The sequence below is a fragment of the Lycorma delicatula genome, chromosome 7, assembly GCF_047948215.1.
Source record: "Lycorma delicatula isolate Av1 chromosome 7, ASM4794821v1, whole genome shotgun sequence".
Lineage (NCBI taxonomy): Eukaryota > Metazoa > Arthropoda > Insecta > Hemiptera > Fulgoridae > Lycorma > Lycorma delicatula.
The window spans coordinates 45980216-45993803 of NC_134461.1; the positions used below are offsets into that span (position 1 = coordinate 45980216).

The 13588-nt window shown below is 29.2% G+C and overlaps 1 protein-coding gene across 2 annotated transcripts in view; it reads right to left on the reverse strand.

Annotated features, from left to right (window-relative positions):
- The window catches only part of cv-c (RhoGTPase activating protein), a 1097329-nt gene that overhangs the window by 22285 nt on the left and 1061456 nt on the right, over positions 1–13588 (reverse strand). For both annotated transcript variants that reach the window (XM_075370603.1, XM_075370602.1), the window contains exons 12-17: positions 12474–12686; positions 9787–9979; positions 8283–8385; positions 6254–6489; positions 4340–4651; positions 907–1235 (exon numbers count right to left, since the gene is read on the reverse strand). In XM_075370603.1, the coding sequence (XP_075226718.1) occupies positions 907–1235; positions 4340–4651; positions 6254–6489; positions 8283–8385; positions 9787–9979; positions 12474–12686 (1386 nt within the window). The remainder of the gene's footprint in view (positions 1–906; positions 1236–4339; positions 4652–6253; positions 6490–8282; positions 8386–9786; positions 9980–12473; positions 12687–13588) is intronic.

A 13588-nucleotide genomic window follows, 5' to 3' on the forward strand; every position in this document is an offset into this window, starting at 1 on the left:
AAAAGCACTTAATTACTTTGAAATTGACCTTTCAGAGTCAATTATGCAGTTCCTTCTTTGGTGGTTGCAGATAGCACCATTGTTAATGGAGTCGCATCTTAAATAGATTAGGAAGAAACAACCCCTTTTAGTAACATCCCCTAATATACAATGACCTCCTCCTTCCTTTAGGGAAGTAACCTCTCCTTTACAGTTTATTAAAAAAATATATTGAAATATATATTCTGCATATTTTTTTTTTGTTTTGTTTGATAAGTAAATTCTATATTGTTAAAAGGAATTGAGATCTTGATTTTATATAAGATATGTAAAATGTATTTATTTGTAAGTTATTAGTATGCCAAAATTATTCGTAAAATTTTATCTGATATATAATAAATGTAATGTTAATAAATATACAATTAATTAAATCTCTATCATTATTTAGAAAGCTAGTTATTGAATTAGTAGTAACCAACCTTTTACATTTAACTAACTCTACCATTAGTCCTGATCAAATCAGTTTACTGGGATCTACTATATTAAGTCCAAGTACTATAGTTAGATTCTTATAATCTGATTAACTATCAGTGTGTTTTGTTAGTTTGGTGCATGATATTTGGTATTTTGTTTGTAGTAGATTACATATTTTGTGAAGGAAGGCATAGTTTTTAAATATTACTGTTTTTACTGAATAGTAGACAACTGAAAAAAAGTGATCACAATTAAGACAGCATTCTAGCTATGTAAAAAAAATTTCACCATTCATTTCATTTATCCCATGTTACTTCCATATAAGCACATATATTCTCATAAAAATAATAGAAACAGAAGCTTTTCTCTATGGTCAGTTTTAAAAAATTAGTAAAAATAAGTTTTGTTTTATGGTTATATACAATAATAAAATACATCATATACATAACATACCATAAATAATTCTTTGTGATGTTTTATAAGAGCTAGCAAACAGTCATGAGCAGCTTTATTTTGGCCAAGTTCACGAGCATCTGGCATGCCGGAGTTCTTATTTCGCCTTCTCGGTGATACAGATGAAGAACGTGATGGTGCTAGTTGCCAATGAAATAATGATGGTGCAAGACATAAGGCCAAATTACTAGCATTCATTTGATTAGTAGGTGAATGTGTTGAAATAACATATAAAAATTCAAGTAACATCAATAAAGCTTCTCTATGCTCATCTGGTAATAAAAGAAGGGCACACTGTACAGCTTCCATTCTAAGTCCAACTGGAACATCTAAAAATAAAAAAAATGATATAATTGGTTAGAAAAGAAAAAAAATAGAAAATTTCCATTAAACTTTATTACTAGAAATAGTTCACTTCTTTAATGTTCCAGATCTTCAGTTTTAAATTACTTCTAATATTTATGTTACTGTCACACAAATCTTATTATGAATGGAGGTAATGAATTCCGCAAAGTAATTAACTTTAAATTCATGCAATTTACAGTAGAAAATTCATGATATATAACATACATATCCCATAAGTGAACATGACAAGTTGACAATATGATCCTATAAATCACTGATTCTCAAACCTTTTCGCCCACTGCTCACATTGAGAATCAAAAATCTTCTTGTGCCTCCAAAATTTTTAAACTTACCATCTGTTAAATTATTTTTTATCTTCAGTCATTTGACTGGTTTGATGCAGCTCTCCAAGATTCCTTATCTAGTACTGGTTGTTTCATTTCTATATACCCCCTTACATTCTACATCTCTTACATATTCCAAACATTGCGTGCCTGCACAATTTTTCCCATCTACCTGTCCCTCCAACATCAAAGTGACTATTCCAGGATGCCTTAATAAATGGCTTATAAGTCTCTTCTTTTAACTATATTTTTCCAAATGCTTCTTTCTTCACTTGTCACTTTATCCACCCATTTCATTTTTAACATTCTCATACAGCACAACACATTTCAAAAGCTTCTTTTCATTTTTCAATTTTTCATTTCAAAGCTTCAAAAGCATCTTTTCTTCTCAGGTACTATGATCAACCAAGTTTCACTTCCATATAAAGCTATGCTCTAAACATATACTTTCAAAAATGTTTTCCTGACATTTAAATTAATTGTTGATGTAGCAAATTATATTTCTGACTGAAAGCTGTTAAAAATAATAATAACAGTCGCTCTTTTTAAGGTGTGCTCTTTCAAAACAACAATTACAATTATTGTTTTTAAATGTGGCATATCCTATTTCTGAATTGAAACTTTCATTTTAAATGAGAGCAACTAAAATGCTTATTTAATCATATTTGAAAGTAATTTTATTAAAATTGCTTTCAAAAAAATTACAATTGTATCTATATAGTTATATAACAACAATAGTGATAGCATATTCTATATAACAATACAATAATTAAAACAAAGCTTTTAATTGAAAATGACACTTAATGTGAAGGATGAATCTGATGTGCTTTAACAAGTTTGATAACATCAGGCTCGAATTTAGTTACAAACAGTCGTAAGTCGCTGCATTCGGTTAACATGTAGCCAATCTCTCGTTTTGGTAAGCAATGTTGCTACAGCACTAAATTCATGTTCAGACAAATACAATGATGGGAATGCTATCAGAAATCGTTGAACAATCGACCATAATTCAGGGTACAGTTGCAGGATTGGCTTTTAAAGCCAAAATTCTTGGCAGCCATTCGTGAATTTTATTTTTATTTCTTTGTTGTTGTCAGTTTTATAGGTTGTTCTAACTGGGATGATCCTGCTATACTGATATTTTAAAAAGGATCCAACACCCAGTCTGTCCATATTCAAAATGTCCAGGAATTGTTCTTTGAAATCACCATGGGAGATTCTCCAGGTGTTGGCAATAAACAAGCAAGTACTAGTGTAGTAAATATTTAATTTTAGTTTGAAATATCAGGAAAACATAATTTTTCCCTTCTTTTTAATTAGCCATTACCTTCCTACACCGCCTAAATGCCTCCAATTTTCTGTGGGTCTTCTACCATTATCCCTGTTTAGTGCTTTCACACAGATCTCTGTTTCTTCAGAACATTTTTTTATAAAATGTACTTAAAAACATAATTTAAAATATTAAAATTGTAGCGATTATCTACAACTATCTCAGTCGGTGAGACCTCTGTGAAAGTACTATAGAAGAATATTAAACAAGAGCAGTAAGTGACAATAATTAATTTCACAATATTATATTCTGTTGCCAGTATGCAATTTGCTACACTATTTTTTGCTAAACACTGGTTAGTCTTTGAAGACCCCAGGCATCTTGAATAATCTAAATTTGCTTATTTCCATTAACTTTGTACCTTCTCATAACCAAGTTTCCTCAAGTCTTCCAATAGGTCATTAAGTGATATTTTTCACATCTAAAACGTCCCTTATTCCCCTTGTCTTTCATTCAAAATTCTCTCCACAACCAATAATTGTTGAAGATTATCTGAATATATCCAGCCCACTTAATTTTTGTTTGCTTTAACTTTGTTATTAATTAAAAAGCTTGGTAAGTAATTTTTCCAGCTCTGAATTTGTCCTCTTGTTACAAACATACCCATCCTGCTTTAAATATCTTCCTAAGTAATTTCTTTCCTTTCTATAGATCTAATTTTCTTCATTTTTTGTCATTATCCCAGTTATGCAGCTGTACATAATAATAGCTCTCAGAATATAAATTCATTATGGAAATTACTAAACAAGTAACACTTTAGAGATGTTAAAATTTTTATAATACTGATTTACTTAGTACATCAGGGTACAATTTTTTTTAATTCCAAAAAACTTCTGAGGCATGGTTCAAAATCTATTTGTAGTTTCTACTTTACCCTTTAATATATCAGAATAAAAAAACAATTCAAATGTACTAGATGTCGTAAGATAAATATTTCATATGTTAAAATATCTGAACATACTATACCCCTATTCAAACATAATTAAATACAAATAAGTACAGAAATAGAAATACTAAATAAAGATAAAACATGTAAAAAAAGTTAACATAAATTAGTTCTATAGCGGTAAATGATATATTCTACAAACATTTTCTATAAGAATTGTTTAATATATACTAAATAAAAACATTGTGATTAATATTCATAATTTTATTATTTACCAGTTCCCAACCTTTTTACTCATCAAATCACAAATTACAATATTCAATCCATGAGCTTATAATAAATGATATTAAACATAGTGCACTAGACACCAATGACATCAAAAAGACACATCTGCATTGAAACGTAATGCTGTTATTGATTTTTATACTGCAATTATAACAAATTAATATAATAAACTCAGAATTTAGAGATTTTTGAATTCTTCAGAGTTCTGGAAGTAAAAATAATTTCTTAAACTTTTATACTTACGTTGAAATATTGCTACAAAAGTTTCTGAAAGTTTATTTGTCAATAAAACTTCAGGCAGTTCGCGAAAATACTGTTTAACCATATCAGCAACATCATACGCTTGCTGACCTTCATATAATAATTCATCTGCTTGAGTTTCAGCAAGTGTTTTAAGTCGTTGGATACGAGAACGAACACCTGGTTTACGGAATAGTCCAACTTGATCAAGAGCATGTACTCGTAACCAACTTAAAGCATTCTGAATGCACTGAGGTAACGCTTGACCACTTCTTTGTAATGATACAACTAATGGAACTCCAAATACTGTTTTGTCTGAAATAAAAGTAAGTAAAATTCACAACACACCATACACAGAGTAAAACTATCTGATTTAATTTTAATGCATATTTAATTTTAATTTAATTTTTTTAGTTATTTTTAATTTTTAATACACTACTAACTTCATGAGGCAAAGATGTGAACGGCATCCAGCCAATAAAAAATAGCTCCCAACACTTCTTAACTTTGGTTAACTAGAAGAATTAGTTTATTAATTATAATTTTAGGAATTTTGTCCTGACTTCAGACCTTTTTGTTTTCCAAACAGTACTCCTAAAATTCTTGACAAAAAATTCAATCCTGGTTTTATAGGGAAAAATTGTGTTTTAAATTAAGTGTTTCACCTAACATTTGACTACAGAAAGGTCACAAAAACAAACACACATAAACCCAAAAAGTGTTTTAAGTTGTTGAATACGAGAACGAACACCTGGTTTGCGGAATAGTCGAACTTGATCAACAGCATATACTCGTAACCAACTTAAAGCATTCTGAATACATTGAGGTAACGCTTGACCACAAAAAATTTTTAAAATATTTAGGTTGTTTTTCCCTAAAAATAAGGCTGAGATGCTACTACTCCACCATGAAAATTGAAGGCTAGGTTTATTGACAACAGATGTATATATTCATTTTAAATAGCAACATAGAAAGAGATTTTCCAATTACCCTGTTATAAAAATCATAAGGAGTAGAGCAATATGATGAAATTTTTCTCCGCTCAAAAGAAATATAGTGGCTCAAAAAGAAAGAGTTGGAAACACTAACACAAGAACTGATTTCCAGTTCACTGATGTCTGATTCAAGGATTGAGAATGATTCATGTATTTGTTCTGAGATTTGTGCACTGGAAGACATGAATAATTGCATTTGCTTTCCTATACAAGATTTGTGGCCTGCTCAGATCAATCATATTCCTACGCTAATGGCTCATGAATACTGTCTTCCAACTATACTCTCTATATTTGGATGCTAGTTAACAACAACACACTTTGGCCTAGCAATCCATTACATGGAAATCTCATTACATAAAGGATCAGTCAAAAGACTGAATAGGGATCCTGAATCAACAAAGATAGACTAGATATCTGAAGATTTCTGGAATACCATGCAATTGAGATTTTAGTAGTATTTCTTAGACGGAATAATAATTAGAAATACAAAACTGAAGTTACAAATCACTGGAAAAAAATTACTTAGTCTACGCTTACTAGTGAAAACATAAATAACAGTGCTTACTTAACTGGTCAAAATAACTATAATATTAGGATTATGAGACTTAAATTACGTGGTTGTGATGTAATCAAAGTATATTATAGTTTTCATTGCACAACCAATATATAAAAGGTTGCAAAAATTGATTACAAATTCTACTAATAAATTAAATTTTCAATAAAGAAGGTATAATGATATGTTGTAATTGAAATAAGAAGACTTACAAAATTTAAAGCGTATTCTCATTTCAATACTGCTTGCAGAAAGGATAATTGAGGATATAATAATATCCCCAATACTAAACAAAGGCTAGCAATTTCAACTGTGTCAGTATCTTCATAATTATAAAAAACTAAAATATAAAAGAATAGTAATTAATACCTTTATAGTCAGGAGTTTTGATTTTACGAATAAACTTTGGTAATTCCCAATTCCAACCTGTTCGATGTGTTGGGCAATATCTTTCCATGACAGCGGTTAATTTTAATAGTGCTAGTTTACGTAACACAAGCATTTGGCCACAAGATAGTGAACTAATTAATCTTCCAGCTTCTGAATCTGCATATGAATTTGGTCTTACTGATCCTCGCTGAAAACTATGCCACCTGACCACAGCTCTATTTAAAAAAAAAGTTCATAATTGTCATATTATTCTTTTAATCTTTTCAACCCTTACAATCCTTTTTTTAAAAAAAGGCTCTAAGGGACATCTTAATCCAATATATACTTCAGCTACTAGTTTGGATTTACAAAATCCAGACTAATAATAAAATTACTAAATGGGCTTTTCCTGAAGAAGCCCATAAACAAAACTTCCTATCCCAATAAGTATTAATACAAAAAAATACTCAGAATCAGAGTGACTTTCAGAATTCTCAAGGGATTTTTTCAAGGAAAGCGAGATAAAATACAAAGGAAGGTGGGAAGATAGAGGAAAGAGATGTTAAACCACAAATGGACCTCCTCTGATTGGGTAGTAATATATGAGGACTATTCAGAAAGAAACTTCAGATTCATTTTTAAAAAACACCAACTGATGAAAAGCAATCTACAATATACATCTTGTAGCTACTTTTCTACATAACTGCTGTTCAAATTAAGGCACTTGTCAAATCTGTAAACAATTTTTGAATACCCTCATCATAAAATTCTGATGTCTGTCAATTAAGCTAGGTAGTAACACTGTTTTACAACTCTTGTTCAATTTCAAAATTCTGCATTGATTTTGGCTGATTTTATAGAAAAAAGCATGACAATTAGTGCTGAAACTTACGGTGAGATGTTGAAGAAATTGAGAAGAGCCATACAAAACAAACAACGTGGGATGCTGAGTTCAGGCATCATTTTCATTTTGTCATTCATGACAACGCTCATCCACATACAGCAATACGCACTCAACACCAAATTAACAGTTTCAAATGGGAGTTGTCGACTATCCTCTAAACAGCCCTGATTTGGCTGCCAGTGATTATAATCACCTTTTGCCGGAAATGAAGAAATGGTTAATGACACAGCATTTTGAAAATGAAAGAAGTTGAAAGCATACTACCTGGCCTTATTCACAGGTGGCAATTTTATGACAAGGGTATTAAAAAACTTGTTTCCAGTTATGTCAAGTACCTTAATTTGGATGGCAATTATGTAGAAAAAAAGCTAAAAGATATATATATATATATATATATATATATATATATAATAAATTGTTTTTTATCAATTTGTATATATTTTAATAAGTTAATTTCAAATAGCCCTCATACATTAACCCAATTGTTGGAAAGATTAAATTCTTGACAGTGTCAGCAATTTACCACATAATACTAAAAGTAATATAATGTTTAGTAATATAAAAGTACTTAACTAATAATAGATATTTTGTTACAGTAATAGCTTTATTATTACTGGATATTTTGAGATTGCATAATTTCAGAAATATCCAGTTTTATTATTTATACAGAAAAGTGAAATATTACTCAACAAATTTATATGAAAATAGTTTGCAGGAAATTAAACAAAATTAGTTTATATAAATATTCATACTTTACTTTGTAAAAAAAAAAAAAATCAGTCAAAAGAGAAATTTTTTAAACTCGCACCAGGAAATCCTAAGTACTCCAAAACTAGATGATTAAATTACTTTAAAATTCTACAATGATATTTTAATCCGAATATTAAACCACTAAATACACTAAAAAACCAATTTTTTTTTGCATTACCTACTACTATAAATAAGAATACTGAACTCTAGTCTTCTTACATAAGCAGCACTTGCACATTAAAAATAAATAAATAAATATCTGTATTTCTCTAAACCTATGCATAGCATAAAATTTATAATATATTACTTCAAAAAAAAATCAAACTGAAAAATAAACAAATATAGATATATATATTTTACTAATACTGTATTTACTTATGTCGTGGAGTGGTCTCCGTGTCACTATCAGCAACTAAGCTACCAGATTCTGCACTTTCTACTTCACCATCTCTATGGCTATCTCGACTTGTTCTGCCATCTGAGACACATGAAAAAAAAATATCAGTAACAGCAATAATGTTTACCACTAAAAAAATATGAAAATAAACTAAATAAAAATGATATCAATAAACACAATTATGTAATATAATAAACAAATTGTATCTATTAAAGTAGCCAACCATCTTGACAACTGTAATGGTTTGTTGAGTATTTTCTAAAGTCTGAACATATTTTAAGGTGGCTCATTATTTGCTGCAAATAACGCAATATTCTTGCAGCATATTTTTAATCAAATGATTACAAAAAGAAACCTATCATAATCCAGTTCGTTGAATCTGAATAAAACTGCACAAATTTTCTGAGGGATTATCAGAAAATGTCATCTTTAGAGCCTAAATGATGAGTCTTATTTACTTTTTAGTGTGTCTTATAAACTTTATACATTCAAGATAAAAATATACACTGATTTTTTTTTGTCATTTTTTTCATTTGCTCTAATCTTAAATTACATTTTTATTTTAATCTTCTCTTACCTTTAAAGATTTTCCTTTTTTCACAAAAAAGAATATTCTGAAGTTATTAAAAAACTGAATTTACTGAAATAGGCCAAAAATATTACTTATTTTAATTATAATGTCTAGAATATTGTAACACAGTAGAATTATCTTTTGGATATGATAATTTAAAACAAATGCAAGCATAATAATTTGAATGAGAAAAAAATAATTGTAGAAAAGGTAGAAGACAATGAATGATGAGAGTAATACTGCTTGCAGGTGACCTTTTAGGTAAATACAAAATGAGACTTTCAAGGATAGCTGAATGCATTGAGAGAAGTTGTATAGCCAGCAATAAAAGGATGATATTTCATGTATAGAAGTTGTCACAATGAAGAAGAATACACCCACAGTGGAAAAAATTAGTAGAGGGTAGGCAGTTTAAAAGTAGGTGAAAGAAATAGGAAAGAAATCAAGAGAAAGAGCTTTGCTAGCAGGTTTATTTGTCAGAAGTTTGGGAAGTCAAATCTGGAAATGAGGTGTACCATAGAAAAGTAAGAAAGTGTTATACTGAACATCTATATGTTAATACTTGGGTAGAAACTTGATTATAAAAAGAAAGAACATCTAAGGAATAGGACTGAAATTACAAGGATGCACAAAATAAGTAATGAAAGGATAAAGGAAAATCTATTCAAGAAAAGTAGGTAGATTAAGGATGATATATGGACTTGTAAAATGAAGAAAATGGGTTTTTGAAATGGAGAACATTAATGGTGTTTGTAACATGAATGTCTTTGTGACCTGTTACAGTATATATTACAACTTTGTATAACAGTGCATACAGCAATTCAAAACAAATTCTGTTTTTAAAGTTTATTTTGTATCTATGATTATGTAAAAAATAGTCTATAGAACTAATACAGATTCATGTTACTAACCACAAATTTGTTTACTCCTGGTAGGTGTCCCCTCAATGCTAGCACTGTTAAAACTCCCTCTTCTGGAAGCAGGTTTTCTATCTTTACTTCCTCCGCCTCCACTACTACTACTGCTGGCAGTGCCACCACCATCAGCAATGCTACCAGTGCTCTGATCCTTTGGTTCTTTATTTACATCCACCAAATCAAACACCTAAAAAAAAAACAAAAAACAAACCATTCAAGTTAATTTTAAATTAAAGATTTAATATATCACTGCTTACAGTTTTTTTTACCATTTTTAATAGTTTAATACAGTTAGTCAAAGACCTTTCAACATTCCTAAATCCACAGTCATTCATTACCTGCAAAAACTGAAATATTTTACACAAATATTACTTTATAAATGTTTGTCACTTTCACTCAATTTATTACATCTATATTGCAAACTCTTGAAGTAAGCATGCTCATGGGTGCAAAATCCAATTTTCTTCTACAGAAAACATAAATATTAGAATAGAAATCTTGCTAATTTTCAAACTTTTATTCAATCAATAATTATCATTGTGCATAATTTATTAATATCAATAACTTCTGTATCAACAATATCATACAACAACAACATAGTATGAAAAACTGGAATTTTTAATTGTGGACATAAAAAAATTGAATAAGACTTATTTAATAAAATTTACTTGAATGATATGAATATTTTCAAAACAAATTTTTTTGTTCTCTGTTAACATGAATGTGTTTTCTGATTTCCACTAAGACTGTAAAGTTTGTACTTCTAATCATGCATTTGTAAAAATAATAGATACCATCAAATAATTATTTCAATTGGTATATTATTTAAATACAGTAATTCTTAGGATCTCAATCACAAACAATTTTAAAAAGTGAACTTCTCAACATTATGCTAAAATAAAAGCAGTTTAATTCCTCAATATTTATGGCAAAACATGAGAGATGAAAAAATGTGAAATATTACATCTAATTGTATAGAAAAAATACAAGGATTCTGTTGGAAAATAAAAGAACTTATGATTGAAAGATAAAATATACAAATTGCTCAATTTTCAGTCACTTTCAAATTCCAGTCTACAATACAAAGTTTCATACACCTTTTGGCAACCTCTAACAGATGCCAGAATCTTAAGAAAAAAGCATGCTTTAGTTATTTTATACTTTTTTCAATTTTCTAGTATTCATATTTTCTGAATGTCATTATCATTTTAAGAGACTATAAATCACGTTAATTCTATTTTAACACTGATATGAAGCTGCACTCATGAATTTTCTAGTGCCGAAATGTGTTTGATTTTGTATTATAGCAGATCACAAGAGTATGATCCACAGCTACAGACGGCTTGGTTGCACAATGTGTTATGAAAAGTACACATTCCTTTCAGTGTTTACATTGATAAGAAGCAAAACTTATTTTTTTCATGTCAAATGTTAATGGTTTTTTTTTTTGTAATTTAGATTCTTAGCAATTTATTTTGTCACCAAAAAACCTCCTACTTGGTTTTGGATACCCAAAAGCAAGGACTATCTTCATAAAGTTTGATTTTTATAATTTAGGTTATATTTTTTTATCAGCTCATAATCTGTTAAATAACATATCAATAAAAATATAAATATAACATAGCCTACTAATAAAAATAGCAAACTTTCATTAAGAAATATGTTAACAATGAATACTTAATGTTAAAATAAAGTGTAGGCCAGACTTTTAAAAACAAATTTTAAGTGAAAGGACAATTATTCATATTTCCCAAAAAGCAGTACGGAACGGCATTCCAGCACCAGTGCACAGCTCTTTAAGACTCATTTTTTGTCCTTAGCATTTAACTAAAGGTGAAGAGATAAATACATTTCTTCTTATAACAGTGAGCTAAGACTTTTTATATAATTTTCTAGGGAATAACAGGATTATTATCAAATATTAGCAACTTAATGATGAGTAACTTATCAGCAAATGGGACATCAACTTTGTATGTTACATACTTAAAGAATGTATAGTAATGTAAAGAAAAATATACAACTTACATTAAAAAATTAAATCTGATAAAAATTTACAAAAAAGAAATTATTTGATAACATTTAAAAAATTTCCTCTGAAAAGTACATGTAAGAAGAGATATTTATGTTTGTTATATTGCTAAGTAGAGTACATAGTAGTGTATTCTACTATATAAAAAAACAAAAATCACTACTCTGCAGTCAGAAATGTACTGATTTTCAGAGTACAATGCACTACATATGTTCGATTAACCAGTAGACCCTACACACAAGCATCAAGTTTAAACTCCTACATAACTGAGTATTAAAAATATACCACTAATTAGTCAACATAACCTCAAATATTTTTGACATTAGATTGAATACAACTTAATAACAACACAACCAATTTTCATCAAATTTTCATAATCACAACTTCAGATACACTATTACAGCATATCTAAATTTCATTGGAATAGATCCAGTAGTTTTGGAGATTTTTGAGCCACAAAATTTTATAAATAGACTTATAAACATATAAGGAAACCCCATTTCAAGTGAATGGTATTTTCATATTCCTCATACATAAAAACAAGAAAATTCACTTTTAACCCTCATTCTACCATGCGACTGAAAGTAGTACTTTTCTTTGAAAACTCTGTAAAAAAAAAAATATAAAAAGGTTTTTTTAATTTATTACCAACCTTTGTATGGTTACTGTTAGCATCCTTCAGGTACTGTTGCCTCCATGATAATTCAGAATCAGACAAAGCACCAGAATCACACTCTGGCCTAGATAAAAGTCTTCTTAAAGGTCGTTTTTCATCTGACATATAAGTTAATGGTGATTCTGGTGGTGAAACATCAACACAGTTGAGATCTTTCATGCGTTGCTGCATTGATGCAACATCTAACACCTGTGAATTTATATTTATTTTTTTTTACCATACATCATTAAAACTTAAATTTAATAAATAATAAGATATATATATTTTTTAGATTTAATATAGAAAATAGAATTATATAAAAAATTAGGATAAAATTTACAAAAAGTAGTTAAATTTATGATCAATTAATGTTCAAGAAAGCTACAATACAACCATCATACACAAACATAAAATGATAAAGGAAGGCATATGGGCAAAGGAAGGAAATAATAAATTAATCGTTTTATACTCTTCACTATTACCAACTGGTGGTTTGAAAGCAATTATATTCTAATATCACATGATATGAATTTTTAATATAATAAAGATCACAAAAAGTTAAAAAATTAAAAATGTATAATCCTTGCCACTAGACCACCTAGTCACATACAGATCTACTCTGTGTTACTTTATATTTCATATCTAACTAAAATATACTTTTTTCAATAAACAAAAAAAAAAACTATTATTTAGTTATGTTACAACTAAGTTATCAAGACTATACATGAGGATTCATGATCAATTTTCTGTTTAATGAAGTATTAATTTTGTCGCCAAATGACTTTGACAGCACGTGGCACTTAATAACCTTATCGTAGCCCTGAAAAGAGCCGTTTTGGTCTTAGATTGGCTTCGACAGCTTGTTGTAATTAATAACCTTATGGTAACCCTGAGAAGGGCTGTTTAAAAGTTATATCTGATGGCTTGTAAGTCATAACCTTGTCGTGGCCCTAAAAAGGGCTGTTTTTTGCATTAGCTCCGAGAAGAACTGTTGGGTCTGGAGGCTGGTCTCTGGCGAAGTTGGGGAGTTGCGGCTCATCCATTAAAGTCAGACTATGCTTCCCCTCAGCGGCAGTTGGGTCCCCACTACAGCATGACAGTTGTGGCCGCTG